The 17138-nt window shown below is 39.0% G+C and overlaps 1 protein-coding gene across 1 annotated transcript in view; it reads right to left on the minus strand.

Moving 5' to 3' along the window:
• Positions 1-206: 206 nt before the first annotated feature.
• The window catches only part of LOC131037325 (methylmalonate-semialdehyde dehydrogenase [acylating], mitochondrial), a 160020-nt gene continuing 143088 nt past the window's right edge, over positions 207-17138 (minus strand). The window contains exons 13-20 of the mRNA XM_057969437.2: positions 2395-2485; positions 1969-2049; positions 1544-1621; positions 1392-1427; positions 1237-1280; positions 1028-1106; positions 840-930; positions 207-678 (exon numbers count right to left, since the gene is read on the minus strand). Of these exons, the coding sequence (XP_057825420.2) occupies positions 569-678; positions 840-930; positions 1028-1106; positions 1237-1280; positions 1392-1427; positions 1544-1621; positions 1969-2049; positions 2395-2485 (610 nt within the window). The 3' untranslated portion in view covers positions 207-568. The remainder of the gene's footprint in view (positions 679-839; positions 931-1027; positions 1107-1236; positions 1281-1391; positions 1428-1543; positions 1622-1968; positions 2050-2394; positions 2486-17138) is intronic.

The raw sequence follows: 17138 nt of genomic DNA on the forward strand, positions 1-17138 counted from the left end.
TAACACAATATGGTTGACCCTGATTTACAATGGTTGGATATAACAACCAGACTTTTCAGACATCAAATGCTAGATTAATTTACAGGTGTTTTTCGTTTCATAATTCTTACATTATTCGTTATTACTTTCAATGATCCCTTGGTTCATGCATATTCAATGAGATTATCAGTTCCATTAACCAATTTTCAGTCAATTGAGGGCATTAATACTATTTGAAATTTCTCCTGTTTTATTTAATGGTGAGCTAGATCATCTCTCATTTTCAAAATCATAATTCTCAAACTCCAGAGTCGAAATCAGCAACATGATTTTACTAGTACAGTTGTAAATTAACCAAATAATCTAGCAGTAAAGTTCAATAAATCTCAACAAATGTTGAATTTGAAAGGATTCGGCACCAGGTACCTTTAATTGGCATTTACAGATGTAACGATATGGCTCTAAACTTTCTTTAGAGGGCTGTTACTATGGTCTGGAACACCTACTACCTTTTTATACACTGAAAATGGCATGCCAATGATAAACCCATAACTTCTTTTAGATTAGTAATCTAAAGGAGATGAGAATTCTATGCTTTCTGTGAAGTTGGAAATGCCATGGATACACCTTGGCCTGGCAGATCCTTCCACTGTGCTGTAATTGTTTTTATTTGAGTAAAAAATTGAACACCGGCTTTTCCTGCAACACACATCAGAAACTTAGCATAAGTCATAAAAGATTTACTAAAGATATAATGAAAAATCATATTTAGTCACATAACTAGATATAGTCATTGGCTTAAAAACATACTATGTTTTCTGAAAGCACCTTGTAAAATCAAGTATAGAAATGTATCTTACCATAAAAGTTCAGATCGCCTGCAAAAGATGCCTTGGCCCCCGTAAATGAGAAGAAGGGCAATGGAACTGGTATTGGTATATTAATGCCAACCTTTCAAAGTGTTTTGCCAAAGTGAAAATTCAATCAGAGTCATTCGTTGCCAAAGCTAAGGAATTTTACATTTGTGAGAAATGCAGTCATCACCTACCTGGCCTGCTTCAATTTCATGTTGAAATTTTCTTGCAGATACACCTGACGTGGTGAATATAGAAGCACCATTACCATATCTGAAACAATCATTCAACTAGAATCAGTTAGAACTCCTTTAATTGGTTTTCCTTCTACTTTTCTACATATTCAAAGTTCTTAAGACAATCTACTCCTTGATTCCAAATAAGAGTAGGTGCATAGAAGTACGGATTTCTGTTCACAATATCAATGGCTTCTTCCAAGCTCCCAGCCTGTAGCATACATAGATATGGGATTTATCGAAGAAAGATGTTGCATTAAATTGTGGCAACCTCGTCACAAAATTAAGTAAACAAAATCAAACTTAAAATTGTGAAACTTACCTCCATACAAAGGAGGACAGGCCCAAAAATTTCTTCCTGCCATAAACCATACAAACAATGGTATGCATTATTATATAAAAAAACTTTATCCCTCCCATGTACAAGAAAAGAATATTTACCTCTTCTATAGAAAAGGTGTAAAAGAATCTCACCTTATAACACTCCATATCAGCAGTAACATCAGCTAGAATAGTAGGACCCACAAAATTTCCTTGCTTGTAGTTAGGGACCTGTACAAGTTCTTAAATTGTTGTCTAAGAAGATTCAGCATAACTCACTCCAGTTGGCTACCAACCAGGAGAACAGTTCAAACATGCATCAAAATTGGGCATGAAAGATAATAATTTCGGTCAGGAAGCTATTTGAACTATCAATATAATTTGTCAAAGTTGTGCACCCGCTACTATTACTGGACCAGAATGTAAATTTAAAACTACTCCATACCTCCATTATTAATTTTGACAAATACACTTTCATATAATAGCTTAGGGTATCTTCCAAACATTTTAGAGCATTAAAACCTAAATAAATAGGTATTCACATCTTAGAATGTGGTATTATCACTTTTACAATTTACCTCAATACCTCGACCATCGTGCACAAGTCTTGCTCCATCCTTAACACCACTTTCTATCAAGTTGTATATACGACTTTTTGCCTGCAAACCAAAATGGAATTATCAGACGAAAAGAGGATAACAAAATAATACACAAAAAATCTCTTCACGAGTGGGCAAATCTTTAGAATATTACTAAGTTACCCCACAAATTACAAATTTGATCTCTGTAATTGCCTTTTTATTTTAGCATAGAGGTATAATGCAATTTACCAGTAGGTCAAACACAAGGTAAACCTATCCATTTTGTCAATCTAATGGGACTCAATATTATAGCTGAATGGTCTCAAGGTTGGATTTACTTAACCCAAAGTAAAGAGCTGAACATACAAGGCCCGATATAAATTGGGAACAAAAGTATATATGCTGAAAAAGGAAGCCATTTACCTGTTTACTAATCACAGGGCCCAGGTCTGCACCAGGCTCAATCCCTGCACTTACTTTCAATCGCGTCACACGTTCACACAGTCCCTCCTCCCTAGAAAAAAGTATTTGAATGGAAGTTACTAATATTTATTGTAAAATGCTTTCATTTTAATTGTGAAGTCTCTGGAAGAAAAAACACTTATATTATAAATTAAATAAATATTTTCATAGATAAATCTTGAAAAAAAGAAAGCAATTCACTGCTGATAGGGTTGTTAACTAGGAAATAAATTAAAGTACAAATGGTGTTCGTAAGCAGATGAGCTTATAAAATTGAGTTTCCATGAAGTTGTAAGATGAAACTCACGTCCAGCAGGTAGAGGTTTCAGTGACTTGAATTGCCAGCCAACCAACCAAAACTAAGCTAAGCCAAGATTTTGGTATGCATACCAATAACCAGCCAGGCGTCATCACCATTCTCAAGAGTTTTCAAATAGCAGTCCTAAATGGGTCGTCAAATTTCATTGTGGCGAGAGACTCCTAGATCATTATAACTGTAATCAATCAAAAAAAAATCAAGGGATGGAGATTATGGGCAATCATTGAATAAGTCAAATGGAAGAGTAAATCAGATGCAAAGCTCTATACAGATGAAAAGAGGTGGAAATCAAGTAATAGACCTGGCTGCTAACAAAGGCATTGGTCTCTAATCATTCTCTAGGGCACCCAATAGAACATGGTTGTCTCCATGTGATGATATATTCCAATGCATTCTGACCTTGTATACATTACTTGCTTCTTCAATCATCAATAACAAAATGGGGGGAGGGACGGGAGGTGAATGTATATAAAAAACATGTTCTTTAGTCTCTTTATCTATTAGTATTCTTAAATACATCTAGCATTCTTTTTTGGTTTTTCAAGCAAGATTATTTGGACCAGCCTCACACCAGTGGAGGTCACAAGGGAGACCTCCTCACCTAGTCTTAAAGCTAGAAATTCAAACCCACCAGCTGAATGACCCAATGAGGGTACACCAGACTCATGAGTACAATGATCCAATACGGGTATAAACCTAGGGGGCAACACCCACTTTGGGGTTTCAAACTCATGAGCACAAGAACATAACAAGGGTCTAACAAACATCCAACGCCCATGAGCTCAATGATCTGAGGGTTTGAACCTTGGTGGTAACAAAAATGCCATGATTTAACCAATGCACCATTCCATTAAGGGAAATACTTCTAAATTTATTAGTTCATATATATAATTATTTATGAGTACATGTAAGTAAAGAGATATATGTTAGATCCCATCCCATCAGCAACAGTTACCATTCAAAATCCTATCCCCTACCCCTATGTCCTTTTTCTTCCCTAAGTCCCTAATTTTCCTACCAAGTACGTAACATCTATTATTAAACTTTCTTTCTCTTTCCTTAAGAGTGTCCCTAGTACCCTACCACACCCATGCTTCTTCGCTATGAGGTTCTATCCAAGGGAATCATAAATTATGGATGGCCATTAATTGAATTGAAATGAGGCATTATAGTAATATGCCACCACTATCACATTATTCATTTTAACAAACAAATGTGATAAGAAAACATTAGCATTGAATGTTTGCATAGGAGAAAACATTATGAGAGGATAAAGCATATTGACTACGAACACAAGGTAATTTATGAGTTTGGGTATCCTGTCTTTTCTCTGCATTTGCTCTCAACAATCTCTTAAGAATTTCTCTCCTAGTTTGCATATCTCGTTTGCATCCTATCACTTTACTTAAAGAAGCTATGAAAAGAATTTCCTTTCCTAAATTGGCAACCACAACTACAGTATTCTTGTCTTGGGAAGGTCTTGCATGAGTTGTGTATTTTGAGAAAATGGTCCCTAATACAAGTAATAAAGTGGAGAGGTAAAAACTCTTCGATAAGGGTTCCTCAACACGCAGCAAGAAAGCTGAAGGAATAATCATTGCAACTCATGTCGAGGCATTGTTTTTGCATCAAGAAGGTAATTTGAAATCCACACATACGTACATGGATTTCATGACGTGGAAGGCAGTGAAGAGTGTGAATGAGGTAGAAGTAGCAGGTACTCAAATGTTGATGCTCCATGAGAGCAGACACTTGGCTCCAGAAATATATTCAACGTCACTCAAAGCCTAAGTTGTGCAAGCATGCTCTCAAATGCAGTGGGTTCCTTTGGTTCATGAACATCATAATTCTATAGAGATAGTTGTGTTGAACTTTGAAGGCAAGGCGAGTTACCATGATCATCTAATATGAAGGAACTCATACTCAACCTATTCTTTCATCAATTGAATCATAGTTGTAAAACTTGGACTCGGCAAGCCCAAAAAATTAAAAAACTTGGGACTTGACGATAACTCGAGAAAAAACTTTGCAATTTTATCAAACATTTTAAAATACATAAAAAATTTAAAAAAACATATATTACAGTTTACTAAATTTGTAGAACATATTATTAATTTCCATCATATATAAATCAAAATTAGAGGTTAATACATTCATAAACCCCAATGGGGTTAAAGGGGTAGTGCCCCTTATGGGGGTTCATAGGCGACACCCCTAGTGAGGTTGAGGGGCAGCACCCCTCATGGGGATTTGGGGGAAACATCCCTCATAGGGGGTTTAGGGGCAACGCCCCCAATGAGGTTGAGGGGCAGCACATCTAGTGCATTCCCTGTCGCAATACAGGGCAGGGTCGAGGGGTGGGGCCCCTGCCACCAAGCCCAAATTAAGGCCTTTAAAACCACAAAAACCTTCATGATGCATGTCATTTTCACATTTTTATCACTAAAGAGCTAATGTTTCTAGGGGAAAATCACGTAACATTTATCTAAGTGTAGAATTAGAGAATGTTTATGGGGGGCAATCATGTATCATTTATCTAAGTGCTAGGAATTAGTTCTCACATGAGTGTTTAGTTACCATTATTAGTATGTTATGGTTTCACATGTGTGTGTAGATATGAGAAATTGGTTGTGGAGTGTTTGTTTGAGTTGTTAAAACAATTAATATCTTTAAAAAATTGTTACCAGAGATTCCTTATAATATAGGATATTATAATCCTGTATATATGTAAACCATATTACTGAATATTAAGAGCGAATAGAATGTTATGTGTGTACAATATTTTCAGCTACAGCCTAACATTCTGGAAAATCATCATGGTATCAAACATAGAATTGTTGCATTGATAGGTCATTGCTACTGCAAAAATGACAGTGACTCATGTTGCATTGGTGTGGTGAGTGTGGATCTATGATTAATAGCAAAGTTGCAATGAGGGATTTTTCTGTGTAAATGAAGTCCAACCTCTTGTGCCTCCATCCTCCAATTGATTTGTGTTGACGTGTATTTTGTACACTATCAAACACAGAATAAAATACCCAAGGGTACCTTATCCTCTCTTGAATAAAGCCTCTGATTGCTGAAGATATCGCAAAAAAGGATCAATCAGGATGACTCCAATGTTCTTCGTTGCAGGGTCTCTACGTGTGGATAAGCACCAGTGGTCATTGTGAATGCTGTTTCTTCAAGGGGCCTTACGTTTCCAAATTGCAAGAACAGAATTTTCCTAAAACTAACAATTTCTCAAAAAAGATCAAAAGATGGGGTTTGCAAGAGACGAGTTCTAATCTAATCCCAAGAATGACTCAATGTAGGCTAGACTTGGTAAGATTCTACCAATTTCAGTATTGCCAAGCAATTACAACTCTACTGGAATTGATGCGATCTTCTAAGGTGATTAGTGATTTTTCAAATCATCAAAAATTATAGACACTACCATGAAGGTACATATCAATAGTTCAATAATGATTGAAGGTTCAAGCAATAAGGATATCTCCAGTTGACCACACAAGGCGTTCTTACAATCAGTAAGAAGCTAGTGGTTTGGAATGTGAATCTCACCAAAGATCAGGCCCAACACTTAGTCCTTCAAACTAAAATACTACTTCGACTGAGAATGATTCAAGAAAGTAAACAACCATGAAGATAGCCACAAGAATTGCAATAAAACACCATAACTTCAATATTTTATTGATCTCAAAGCCAAAATAGACAACAATTGCTTGAAATTCTTTCTTCAATGCTCAATCTTGCTACAAAATAACTTTCTTCTCTCTAATATCTAATTGCTAATTATCTGACTATATCAAAATGAAAATGAGTGAGGGTATATATAGCATCCTCAATTACAATGAACGGCCCAGATCAAAAGAAGATCAATGGCTGAGATTTTGACACCTAAACCCTAATTAGGGTTTGTTACAAAAAGTTCCCTTTTTAGTTGAACATTATTAAATGCATAGCCAAATATTTAATTGGCACAAAAATCTAGGAAACATAGACCAATGATAATTAAGGTGCCACATCATCTACAACAACCTCTCTTCTAGAACCTTATTCCCTTTCCAATGTTCCTTCTTAGCATATGCAATGAATCTGGACACAATTCCTTCAATCTCAGCAATAGGAATCTCGGGAAGATTCCTCATTCGTTCCTCCAAGTGGATAACCTAATCAAAGGCCTTGAGAAGAGCCGTATCCCATCCAGGTTCGAGTTCTTTGATCTTCTCAATCAGGAGCATAGTAGTGAACATTAGATCCCGTTGCTCATCTGTGATGACATTCGCATCTTTGCAAAAGATGACCTTGACTCTTTCTTCCAACTCTTGAAGGTCCACATCTGTCTCAACTTCGATCCTCCTGCCAAGAATGGTACATAACACTTCAAACACCTTGCCCTGAATTGGATGGATGACGCCCTCAACTTGATTGCATTTGGTGCTGATGTCCTCGAAAAGAACCTCCTTCATCTGAAGTAGAGTTGACCACTGGAGTAAATTATGAGCGCCTCCATCCATTATCTTTTCTTGTGCTAGGATCTTCCTTGGTGTTTGCCTGATTACTTGCAGAACAGGAATGATAACATCTCTAGTGTGAGCGAAAGCGGCTACTGTTATCATTAGGTTGTGGACGATCTCAAGGACCTGGATAGCTCGGTGGATTGTCTGCATCATTCTTGTTGCAAATTCAACGGCAATTGTGTGAGATTTGTCAATCCAAGAGCTCATAAGCTGAACCAAGCTCTTGACCCTCTCTGCCTCGCCAACTGATTCAAGGGGAAGTGCTTGCACAGGAGACACTGCTGGATCCTGACGTCCCAAGGGCTGATTGAGATGGCTAAAGTAGCCTCTCCAAGCACCGACCTCTCTCTCAAGCTTTCTATTCTTTTCCATTTCTTCCTTAAGCTTGTCTTTAAGTACTTCAAATGAATCGGTTGCCTCATCCAGTGCCTGCTCAACAGTGAGTGGACCAAGCTCAAATGTTTCTACATCATACTCTTCTGCGAGAATTTCACCTTCATACTTGTCCACTATTGGTGTAGCTATCTGCAACTTCCTGGACCCTGTCTCATCTCTGATCATTTTGGACATCTTGGTGGCCTTCTTCTTCTTTGTTACTTCTTGAGAATTTCCTACAAGGCTCTCTAAGTCAATGGTACGTTCTGTTCTCTTAACTTTTGATGTTGTACATCCACCCATCTGCGAGTACATGACAAAACTGGGGCCATCAAAGCTCTCAAGTCTGAAATCTCAGGCTCGTTCCAATCTATCTTCACTGCTTTGTCCTCTCTGTCATAGGATGACTGGAGATGTCTGCCACTGTCCTGAGCTTGATCGGCCACTCTGTAGACTTTGCATTTCCTGATGAAATCTAAAGGTAATCTGGAATGTATCTTTCTTTTCACTTCTAAATCACTTGAGAGATTCATCCAAAAGTCTTCTACCTGAAATTTGTGCTTGTACTTCCTACCATATGTCTCTTCTATATACCCATAAGGATCAAAATTCTCTCTCAAGGCAAAGAACGTGAATGAATATGAAGCCAACTCCCTCTCTGCATCATCCAAGGCTAGAGCATTAGGACATACCTCAATTGAATTCCCCAATATGATGGGCACGGGAATTCCATTTCTATGCCTGTGTCTGAATGCCTTCGCATAGTCTACCAACTGCCTAGTCACCTCAAGTAGCACTATCCTGTCTGTCGGATACCTTGGTAACATGTAGGGAGGTGAAGGACACCCATGAACTCTGATATATGTAGACTTTGGAAACTGGATGAACCAAGCACCATACCTCTTTACAAGCTCTTGTGCATCCGGAGATAGTCGATTGTGAATCCCGCCTTGCAATATCCTAGTGATGTTCATCGTGAAGGTATCATTGACTAACTTGTAGTCACTTCCTGGTGGATGATGCAAATGAACATAAGAGTCACAGACTCTCACTTCTCCGGGTCCTCTTCCGATCACTCCTCTGTGAGGTAGTCCTGCATATTCGAAACTCTTGATCAAGGCATATATGACGTATGAGCTCATGTGGAATGACTTGGTAGGCTTTAGTCTTCTCAACTGTACGTCCAAGCAATGGCTAATAATCCTAGCTCAATGAATCGTTCCTTTTCCTTGAACTATCACTTGGATGAAGTAGAACATCCACTTCTCAAAATAGAAGGCTTGGGGAGCCCTTGTAACTTGATTGAGCAAAGTTATCAAATCTCTGTACTCCTCCTGGAAGTCGATCCTATGTGGTGTGTTGGGAATCTTGCTCAGGCGAGGACGACTTTTGAGTAACCAATTCTTATTGATGATGCTCAAGCAAGTGTCTGGATGATCCTCATACATCGACCTGGCTCCTTCTAGGCTTTTGTAAATCATATCTTTATGCTCTGGAAGATGGAGAGCTTCACTTATAGCCTCCTCTGAAAGGTAAGCCAAAGTGTTCCCTTCCTTGGATATGATCGATCTTGATTGTGGGTCATAATGGCGAGCACACTCAATCATCAGCTCATGGCACTGGACTACTGGGGGGAAACCGGCCACCTTGATGATGCTTTCAATTATTCTCTTTGCGATAGGTGATGGCTTTCCAATGTTAGGGACCTCTCGAAACTTCTTCATACTGAAGTTTCCCAAGTTGGTATCTCCAATGTTGCTCCACTTGGACACAATCTTGGTCTCCGATTCTTCATTCCTCTGATCTTCCTTCAAGAGGGCTGGACGACTAGTGGATGCTCCTGCCTTTGGGGTCGCCATCTTGACACCTACACAACATTTTATAATGAGTAACATATTTTGAAGTGAGTAGCAATGAAGATTCAAAAGGAAGACAAAAGATATTAATTAGGAAACTTCATGATAAATCTTGAGTTTTCATTTCCTAATTAACTACGCAATTTTCAAAAACTTAAAGTTCAAAATTCAAAATTTCAACATTGGGACTAGGATGATCTCACCATACCTCCACTTGAGAATTAATTCTAAAAAATGATGCAAAAATAAGGTGGACTTTGGCTAGGCAAAAATTAGATCGAAGTCCTCCTTTTAGCAAAATGTGCCTCCTTTAGTCTTCACAAGCATCAACTCCACCATCTTTAGTCTTCAACACTTGAGGTAAATTCGCCCCAACTAGACCAAATTTCGCACCTCCTTCCTTGTTCTTCAAATCGCACTTGAAGTAATGAATGAATGATTGATTAAAGTTGCTCAAAACACCCCTATTATATAGGGCGCTCATCACTTCACCTCCCCATAGGCCGACTTGGCAAAATAGGCCAAAAAAAAAAAAAAAAAATTAAAAAGGGAAGAGGCCGACTTGATAAAATAGATAAAAATAATACCTCAAGCGCTCCATTTTCAATTTTAATTTAATTAAAATTAATTTTAAATGCCTTTCTAATAGGAATTCGATTTTCTAAGGCTCAAAATTAATTTATTAAATGCCATGCGCCTTTATTAAATGCCAATTTAATTTAATTTTTTTTTTTTTTTTAAGTTGATGATTTTGGCATTTCATGCGATTTGGAGGATATCAATGTTGGGATATGGCAAAAAAATAATGAATGTCAATGACTTCGCTCTAGTCCTTTGGAGAGGGACAGGAGAGCTTTTCTCAATCTAGGCCTTGCATTCCTCATTTTCACGTTCAAAACTTCATCTAGGCATTTTCAAATGACATTTTTGATTGGAGTCTTGAGTTTAATTCACTTGATCTTTTAGAAGGGACGTGCCTTATGACATTTTCACCCTAGACCCTGGGTGAGGGATAGGAGTGCTTTTTCACTTTTGCTCTTATTTCTTCGTCCTTCATTTGTCGATTCTCGTTGTGGAGTGAGCAATGATCTCTTTCACTTGTTCCATGCATGCTTAACTCGTTTTAGCAAGGCAAAATAAGCTCTCCCAAGATTTTCGCCCTGGTCCTTCAGTGAAGGACAGGAGCGCTTTTTCATTTTTAGGCTAGGATTCTCAAATTTTGAAGTCAAATCTTTGTTCACTATGCTTTAGATCCTTCCCATCTCGCACAACCTTGCCTTAGCATAATCTCGGAGGGAAATTGTTGATTTTATAAAAATCGCCCTGGTCCTTCAGTGAGGGACAGGAGCACTTTTGAGTCCTTGTGCGAATTCTTGATCACATTAATCTTCAAATTACCCTCCAGGCGTAGAATATCACACTTCACTCCTTCTTGAGCCTTGGAAACAAAATAGCATCTTCAAAATGCAAGGTAAATGGGCATATTTGGAGATTCGCCCTAGTCCCTTGGAGAGGGACAGGAGCGCTTTTGCCAATTGTCATCAAAATCTGCAACTCTTGCATCTCAATTCCACCTTGAAGCATTTTAAACGTTATTTCAAACTTGTGCCTTGGCCCCAATTTGTCCAAACTTAGCGAGAAAGGCTAGATAACATCTTTTTCGCCCTGGTCCCTTGGAGAGGAACAGGAGCACTTTTGCAATTTTCAAGCTTATCCGTCCTTTCCTAGCTTTCCAAATTATCTTCAATGGGCTAATCATGTCTTCTTCCATTCATTTCAATCACAAACTTGCCTTGGCTTTGCAAGAAATTTGCACCTTTTAGAAAATCGCTCTGGACCCTTGGAGAGGGACAGGAGCGCCTTTTTATTTCATGGAATATTTCCTTGTCTTTTAAACCCTCAATTGCGTCTAAGGCATAAAACATCATTCATCCATCTCATCCAAGTCCAGTTTTGCCATAAAATCTCAAACAAGGAGGAGAAACTTGAAAAAACGCCATGGTCCTTCAGTGAGGGACAGGAGCGCCTATTGTCACTTGGGTTGATTTCCTCCTTTGTGGACCACTTAAATTATATTCAATGGATAAATCATGTTTTCTTTGGTCTCTTCAAATCATAAAATTGTCTTGATCCTACAAGAACAGTGCAAATTTGAAAATCAAGCTCCAATCCTTCAGTGAGGGACAAGAGCGCTTTTTTTGTCACCATGATCAAATTGCCTCACCTTTCACCTCGAAATTCCTTTGCTAGGGAAGATTTCATCTTACTTCATGCTACGAATAAGAGTTAATGTCCCAAAAAGGTCTAAAATTGTGCACATAAAGAAAATCGCTCTGATCCTTCAGTGAGGGAGACGAGCACTTTTGACCTTCTAGGCAAAAACTCCATCATTTCATTGTTTTCAATCAAGTCTGGATGCTCTATCACGTTCATTTCGCCGTCCACCATGCCTTTGATGTTTCAATTTGACCAAACAAGGCCAGGAATGACTCAATAAGTCTTTTCGCCCTGGTCCTTGAGTGAGGGACAAGAGCACTTTTGATGATTCAAACAAAATCCTTCACTTTTCCAAGCTAAAACCTCTTCAGGCGGGTGGAGAAAATCACTTGTTTTCCATTCATATCCAACACTTGGCCTATTTTCACTGCAAGATGAGGGAATTCAAAATTTCGCCCTGGTCCCTTGGAGAGGGACAGGAGCGCCTTTTTCCTTTAACCTTCAAAATTCACCATTTTTGTGCCTTCAAAATCTTCAAAAGTATCCAGTCACATTCGATCATCACTCCGGGAGATCTTGCACAAAACAAAATAAAAAAGTCAGTGACAAATATGCATAAAATAATATTTTCGCCCTGGTCCCTTGGAGAGGGACAAGAGTGCTTTTGTCCTTTCTGGCTAATCCATTCAAAATTTAAGTCTCCAAACATTTCACAAGGCAGAGTTAGGTCATCTTCAAGGCCAGGAATCAGTTAGCAAGCCCTCGCAAAATAAGAAATTGCACTTAGAATGAAATTCTCCCTGGGCCTCGAGTGAGGGACAGGAGCGCTTTTGCTGTTTCAGGCATCATCTTGCCTCTGAAAAATGATCAAAATTTACCTAGGCAAGAATACACAATTTCATTTTCAAAATGCTAACACTTAGACAAAATTTTGAATTTTACCCCAAAAAACCCTGACTAGACCTAACCTGAGACCTATTTGACTTCCCTGACAGACTTACCTTATCGACTCAATCCCAATCTTCGGGAGGATGCTTAATAACTTCCAAAATTTTGTCTGGACTCAGCTTGAATAATATCCAAAAGAAACCCCTAAGGTTTAGCCCTAGCCCAGCCAGACCACTCACTCACTCAAAACCCTAAAAGCAGAGAGAAGAACAGGCGAAACAAAAGCGAAAAGAGGGGGTCCCCATTTTAATGGGACGATGTGTGAAATGGTCACAACAATTTGCTAATTAGCAAATTTGTCTTTGAGGCTCAATTATGGAACATCCTCCCCCAAGATGAACATTGTGTACAAGCAATACTATCTCCATTTACAGTAGAGGCAATTTTTCTAACACTTATAGATTTTAATAGACATACTTTTGATGCCACAATAACAACTAGATATATAATAACAACCTGTCAATATAAACACAAAATGCTAAAAATATTTTCACATGAGAATTGAACATTGGATCTGATAGTTATATTCCATATGTTTTTGGTGACAAAACAATTTTAAAGATTCTGAAATAGTGGGAGTGCTTCTCCACAAAGTGCACCTCTATGTTCAATGCATCCCTCACGGCATCAAGATCCCCCCTTCATGTACCAAAAACTTGATAGCATGCATGGAAGAAGACATTAATGCATAACCCATTTCGTTTCAAATTGCTCTTCACATACATGAATCCATTGCTTTTATTGGCGCATGGAAAGGACTCAAATTAAACTTTTAGCCAAAGGAGAATGCAGCCTATCTTACTAAAAGAAGAAAATGTTGATGCCAAATACAGATAGCTTGTAAGTGGAGATAGCCACATGTAATCTTTTTAGATACCAGATATTAGAATAAACTGCAAGATTCAACAAGAATGACACTTCATCCTTCTTTTGAACTGTAGCATTACTAGAGGCTCCCCTACACTGGTCCAAATCAAAATGGGAGCTATCACATATCTGAGACCAAGATCATTTAGCAAAACAGAGAATCCAAGTCTTGCGAAAGCTATTGGGCCTGCTATGGAAACTCAACGTCAATTCAAGATTGCCTTGCAAGAAGATGCCTATTCGGTGCTTTTGGAGTGAGTCGGTGAGGCTTAAGGTGCTTACTTTGCATGCGTTGTGGTCTCTGCACCTTACAGATCCAAAAGAGTCAATGTTCTACCCGTTGTAATGTCCCCTAATTGGGAATGCCCTAAATTTGCCCTAATTCTCAATTTCTAAGAAATTAGGTTGGTTTAGAGTATACCTTTCCCCTGATTTAAACCCTAAAAACAGATTAGAAGCCCCTTACAATAGTGATTCCAAAAAATCAGATTAAAGCAATAATCAGAGTATTAGTCAGTAAATTAAATCAGATTTACAACAATAATCAGTAAATTCATAGCAGAATTATTAGTTCAATTATACAATATTATATATCTTTGGAGGACTCAACCATTGGAGAACAAGGGAGGGTGTGACTTTGATGGGGTGTCTTGGACCCTCTACCCTAGGCCCAAGAGCGAATATAGCATCCCTCTTGGCCTCATGTGGCCCCTGCCATCCATATGAGGTGGTCTACCCAATGAGGTGTCCACTTTTCTGTTATCCCCTCATCTTGCCAACCTTTTCCCTCTCTCTATGATTGGCCTTCTTGCACCATGGTAGGGGAATGTGTTTAACACACAAATACACTAAGAAGGGGGGGTTGAATTAGTGTATGCTTAAATTCTTCTAAAACCACTTTTTAGCATTCACAAGTAATTAAGCAGATAATGCAGAAGAATGTGCAGATCAATACACAACACACAACACCAGGATATACGTGGAAAACCCAAGATGGGAAAAACCATGGTGAGAAAATGTTGCTTGGAGCTACTGTCCAAATCCAGCCTCACAAATGTATCAACTGCTTAAAATTAATTCGAAGGCACCAACCTTCAAGAGACACCAATCCCCCAGACTTTATGGACACCAATCCAAAGGAGCACCAAGCCCTACAGTTTATGGACACCAATCCAAAGAAGCACCAACCCCTACAGTTTATGGACACCAATCCAAAGGAGCACCAACTCCTACAATAACTTACTCAGAATTTGGGTCACCAATCCCTTTACAACATTCAAGACTACAATCTTGATGAAATAAGAAAAATGAATTAAAATGAACCTCTGTAGTTCTGCTCTCTCTCTCTTCAGAAATTTGGTTCACACCCTTTCAACTCTACAACTCTCCTTCTCTACTGCTCAAATTGATATAACAATATCAGCTCTAACTCAATTCGGCTTCTCTACAACTCCTCAATCTTTCTTCTCATTGCAACAACATTATATGTATCAATTTTCATTTCATTTGTATGCTCTGTATTAACCTCCAAAAAGTCGGTCAATACCACATCACAGATCACACAAGCAACTAATTTCATTGTAATCATGCAATATGACTTGTACACCTTTCTATGCTTGCATTAGTATCGTTCATTAAGTCAACTTGCACTCTGTTCTTATCATCACAGCATAGAGAATCCATCCCATATTGTAACTCATCACGGTCTGTCCAATTGGATTCAATAGATAGCTGTCTAAGTTGACTTGTGCAAGTTCCCAAAATGCTCAATTATCGCGCCAAAACACGTTCCTCTAGATCCTTTGAATTTGGAGCGTTGATCTGCTTGAATTGTCCAAAAAGATTTGGTCGTTGTTGCCACCGTGGCAATTCCACTCGCCACATCACATTACAACCTGCACAATCTCCCTAGGATTTCTTCTATATGTCACATCGGAGAGTGAGCTTCACTTCACCTTAACCGTTAGGAACACATGGCGTTGGGTCGCAACATCACAACCTACCAATTGCTTGCATCATCAAGCCTTGCGAAGCTGCACTTTCTTCATTTCATCTAGCTTCGTGGGGCCCAGCACAACACCTGGCAGCTAGTCGCATTATCGCAAGCTGATCTTCCAAAGTTATCTCCAAGCCACAAGGTTGCGACATAGCAGCTTCTATGACCATTCACAATTTGATTGCAACATTGCAACCTTCCTTGGAGGTGTGTCCTAACTGCTACGATGATGCGCCTAACATTTTATGTCAACTCCTAGCGGTCCATCACAACATCACAGCCTTCCTTGGCGGTCTATCCTGACCATTGCGATCATGCGCCTAACATTTCATGTCAACTCCTAGCAGTCCATCGCAAGATCGCAGTCTTCCTTGGCGGTCTATCCTGACCGTTGTGATCATGCGCCTAACATTTCATGTCAACTCCTAGCAGTCCATCACAACATCACAGTCTTCCTTGGCGGTCTGTCCTGACCATTGCAATCTTGCGCCTAGTCCATGTCGACACTCTGCCTGCATTGGGTCATCCACATCATCAAACACATCACCTTGTCTGATCATTCACCTCAACACTTGCTCCAAGTCAAACAAAAGTCATGTGAGCCATTGCTCACTTACCAACTTTGTGTCAAGCTATATAAATACCCGACAACCTTGCAACATCAGCAATATGGGATAAATGGTAAAAACTATTACACGCATAGGTTTGTTCCTTCTGTGCACGATCTATTTGTTATGCCCCAAGGTGCACATCTACTTTGTGTCATGTCGACCCATCTCGGTATTGATCCCTTCATTAAGTACATACCTTTTTGACATCAATGACAAGATTATTAGACCAAAATCAACAAAATGAGGTTGCAACACGATGCCCTAGAATGCCATCTCCTCTAGGCCCAAGGGCAGTACCCTTTGTACCCCCTTCACCTCATGGAACCATCTCCCTCATAGAGGTGACGTACCATAGAGGAGTGCCCCATCACCGTACCCCTCTTGCAAGCCTACGCTCCTTCCACCATGGCTGACAGCACTCAGAAAATATATATGAATACATAGCATAAGATTAACTGAAGTGTTGTCGAGAAAAAAAGTATTTGTTAGTAAATGTTTAGGGGTCGGCGGTTGGTCAACAGTTGCTGACGGTTGGCACCGGCAGCCAATTGACACCCCGTGTATATATATCCGTGTATCCCAATCTTGGGATATGATTATGTTGTTATGTTATACTGATGTTATTCTGAAGATACATTGTAATGTTGGCATTAATGAATATACAGTTTTGAGTTCTCTACATTTCGTGCATATGTGTACTATTTTGTTTTGCTTGCATTTTGTGATGTTCTAAAACATATCCTACGGGGCAAACATTTGGCGTCGTTGCCTGAACAAATCTATGTGGAGAATGAGTCACCCGAGGGAACAGTAGGCGTATGACATGGTGAGAACCCTACAATGGGACAACCAGTAAGCAAACCAAGTACCAGTGATGAAGAGATCTTTGACGGCAAAAGAGCACTAACAGAAGATTGTGCAAACATACTGAAGGCATCCATTGGCACTTACGTACGTAGGGAAGCCGAACGTGTAGAGGTTCTCGAGAGTGTAATC

The sequence above is a fragment of the Cryptomeria japonica genome, chromosome 3, assembly GCF_030272615.1.
Source record: "Cryptomeria japonica chromosome 3, Sugi_1.0, whole genome shotgun sequence".
In the NCBI taxonomy this organism is placed as follows: domain Eukaryota; kingdom Viridiplantae; phylum Streptophyta; class Pinopsida; order Cupressales; family Cupressaceae; genus Cryptomeria; species Cryptomeria japonica.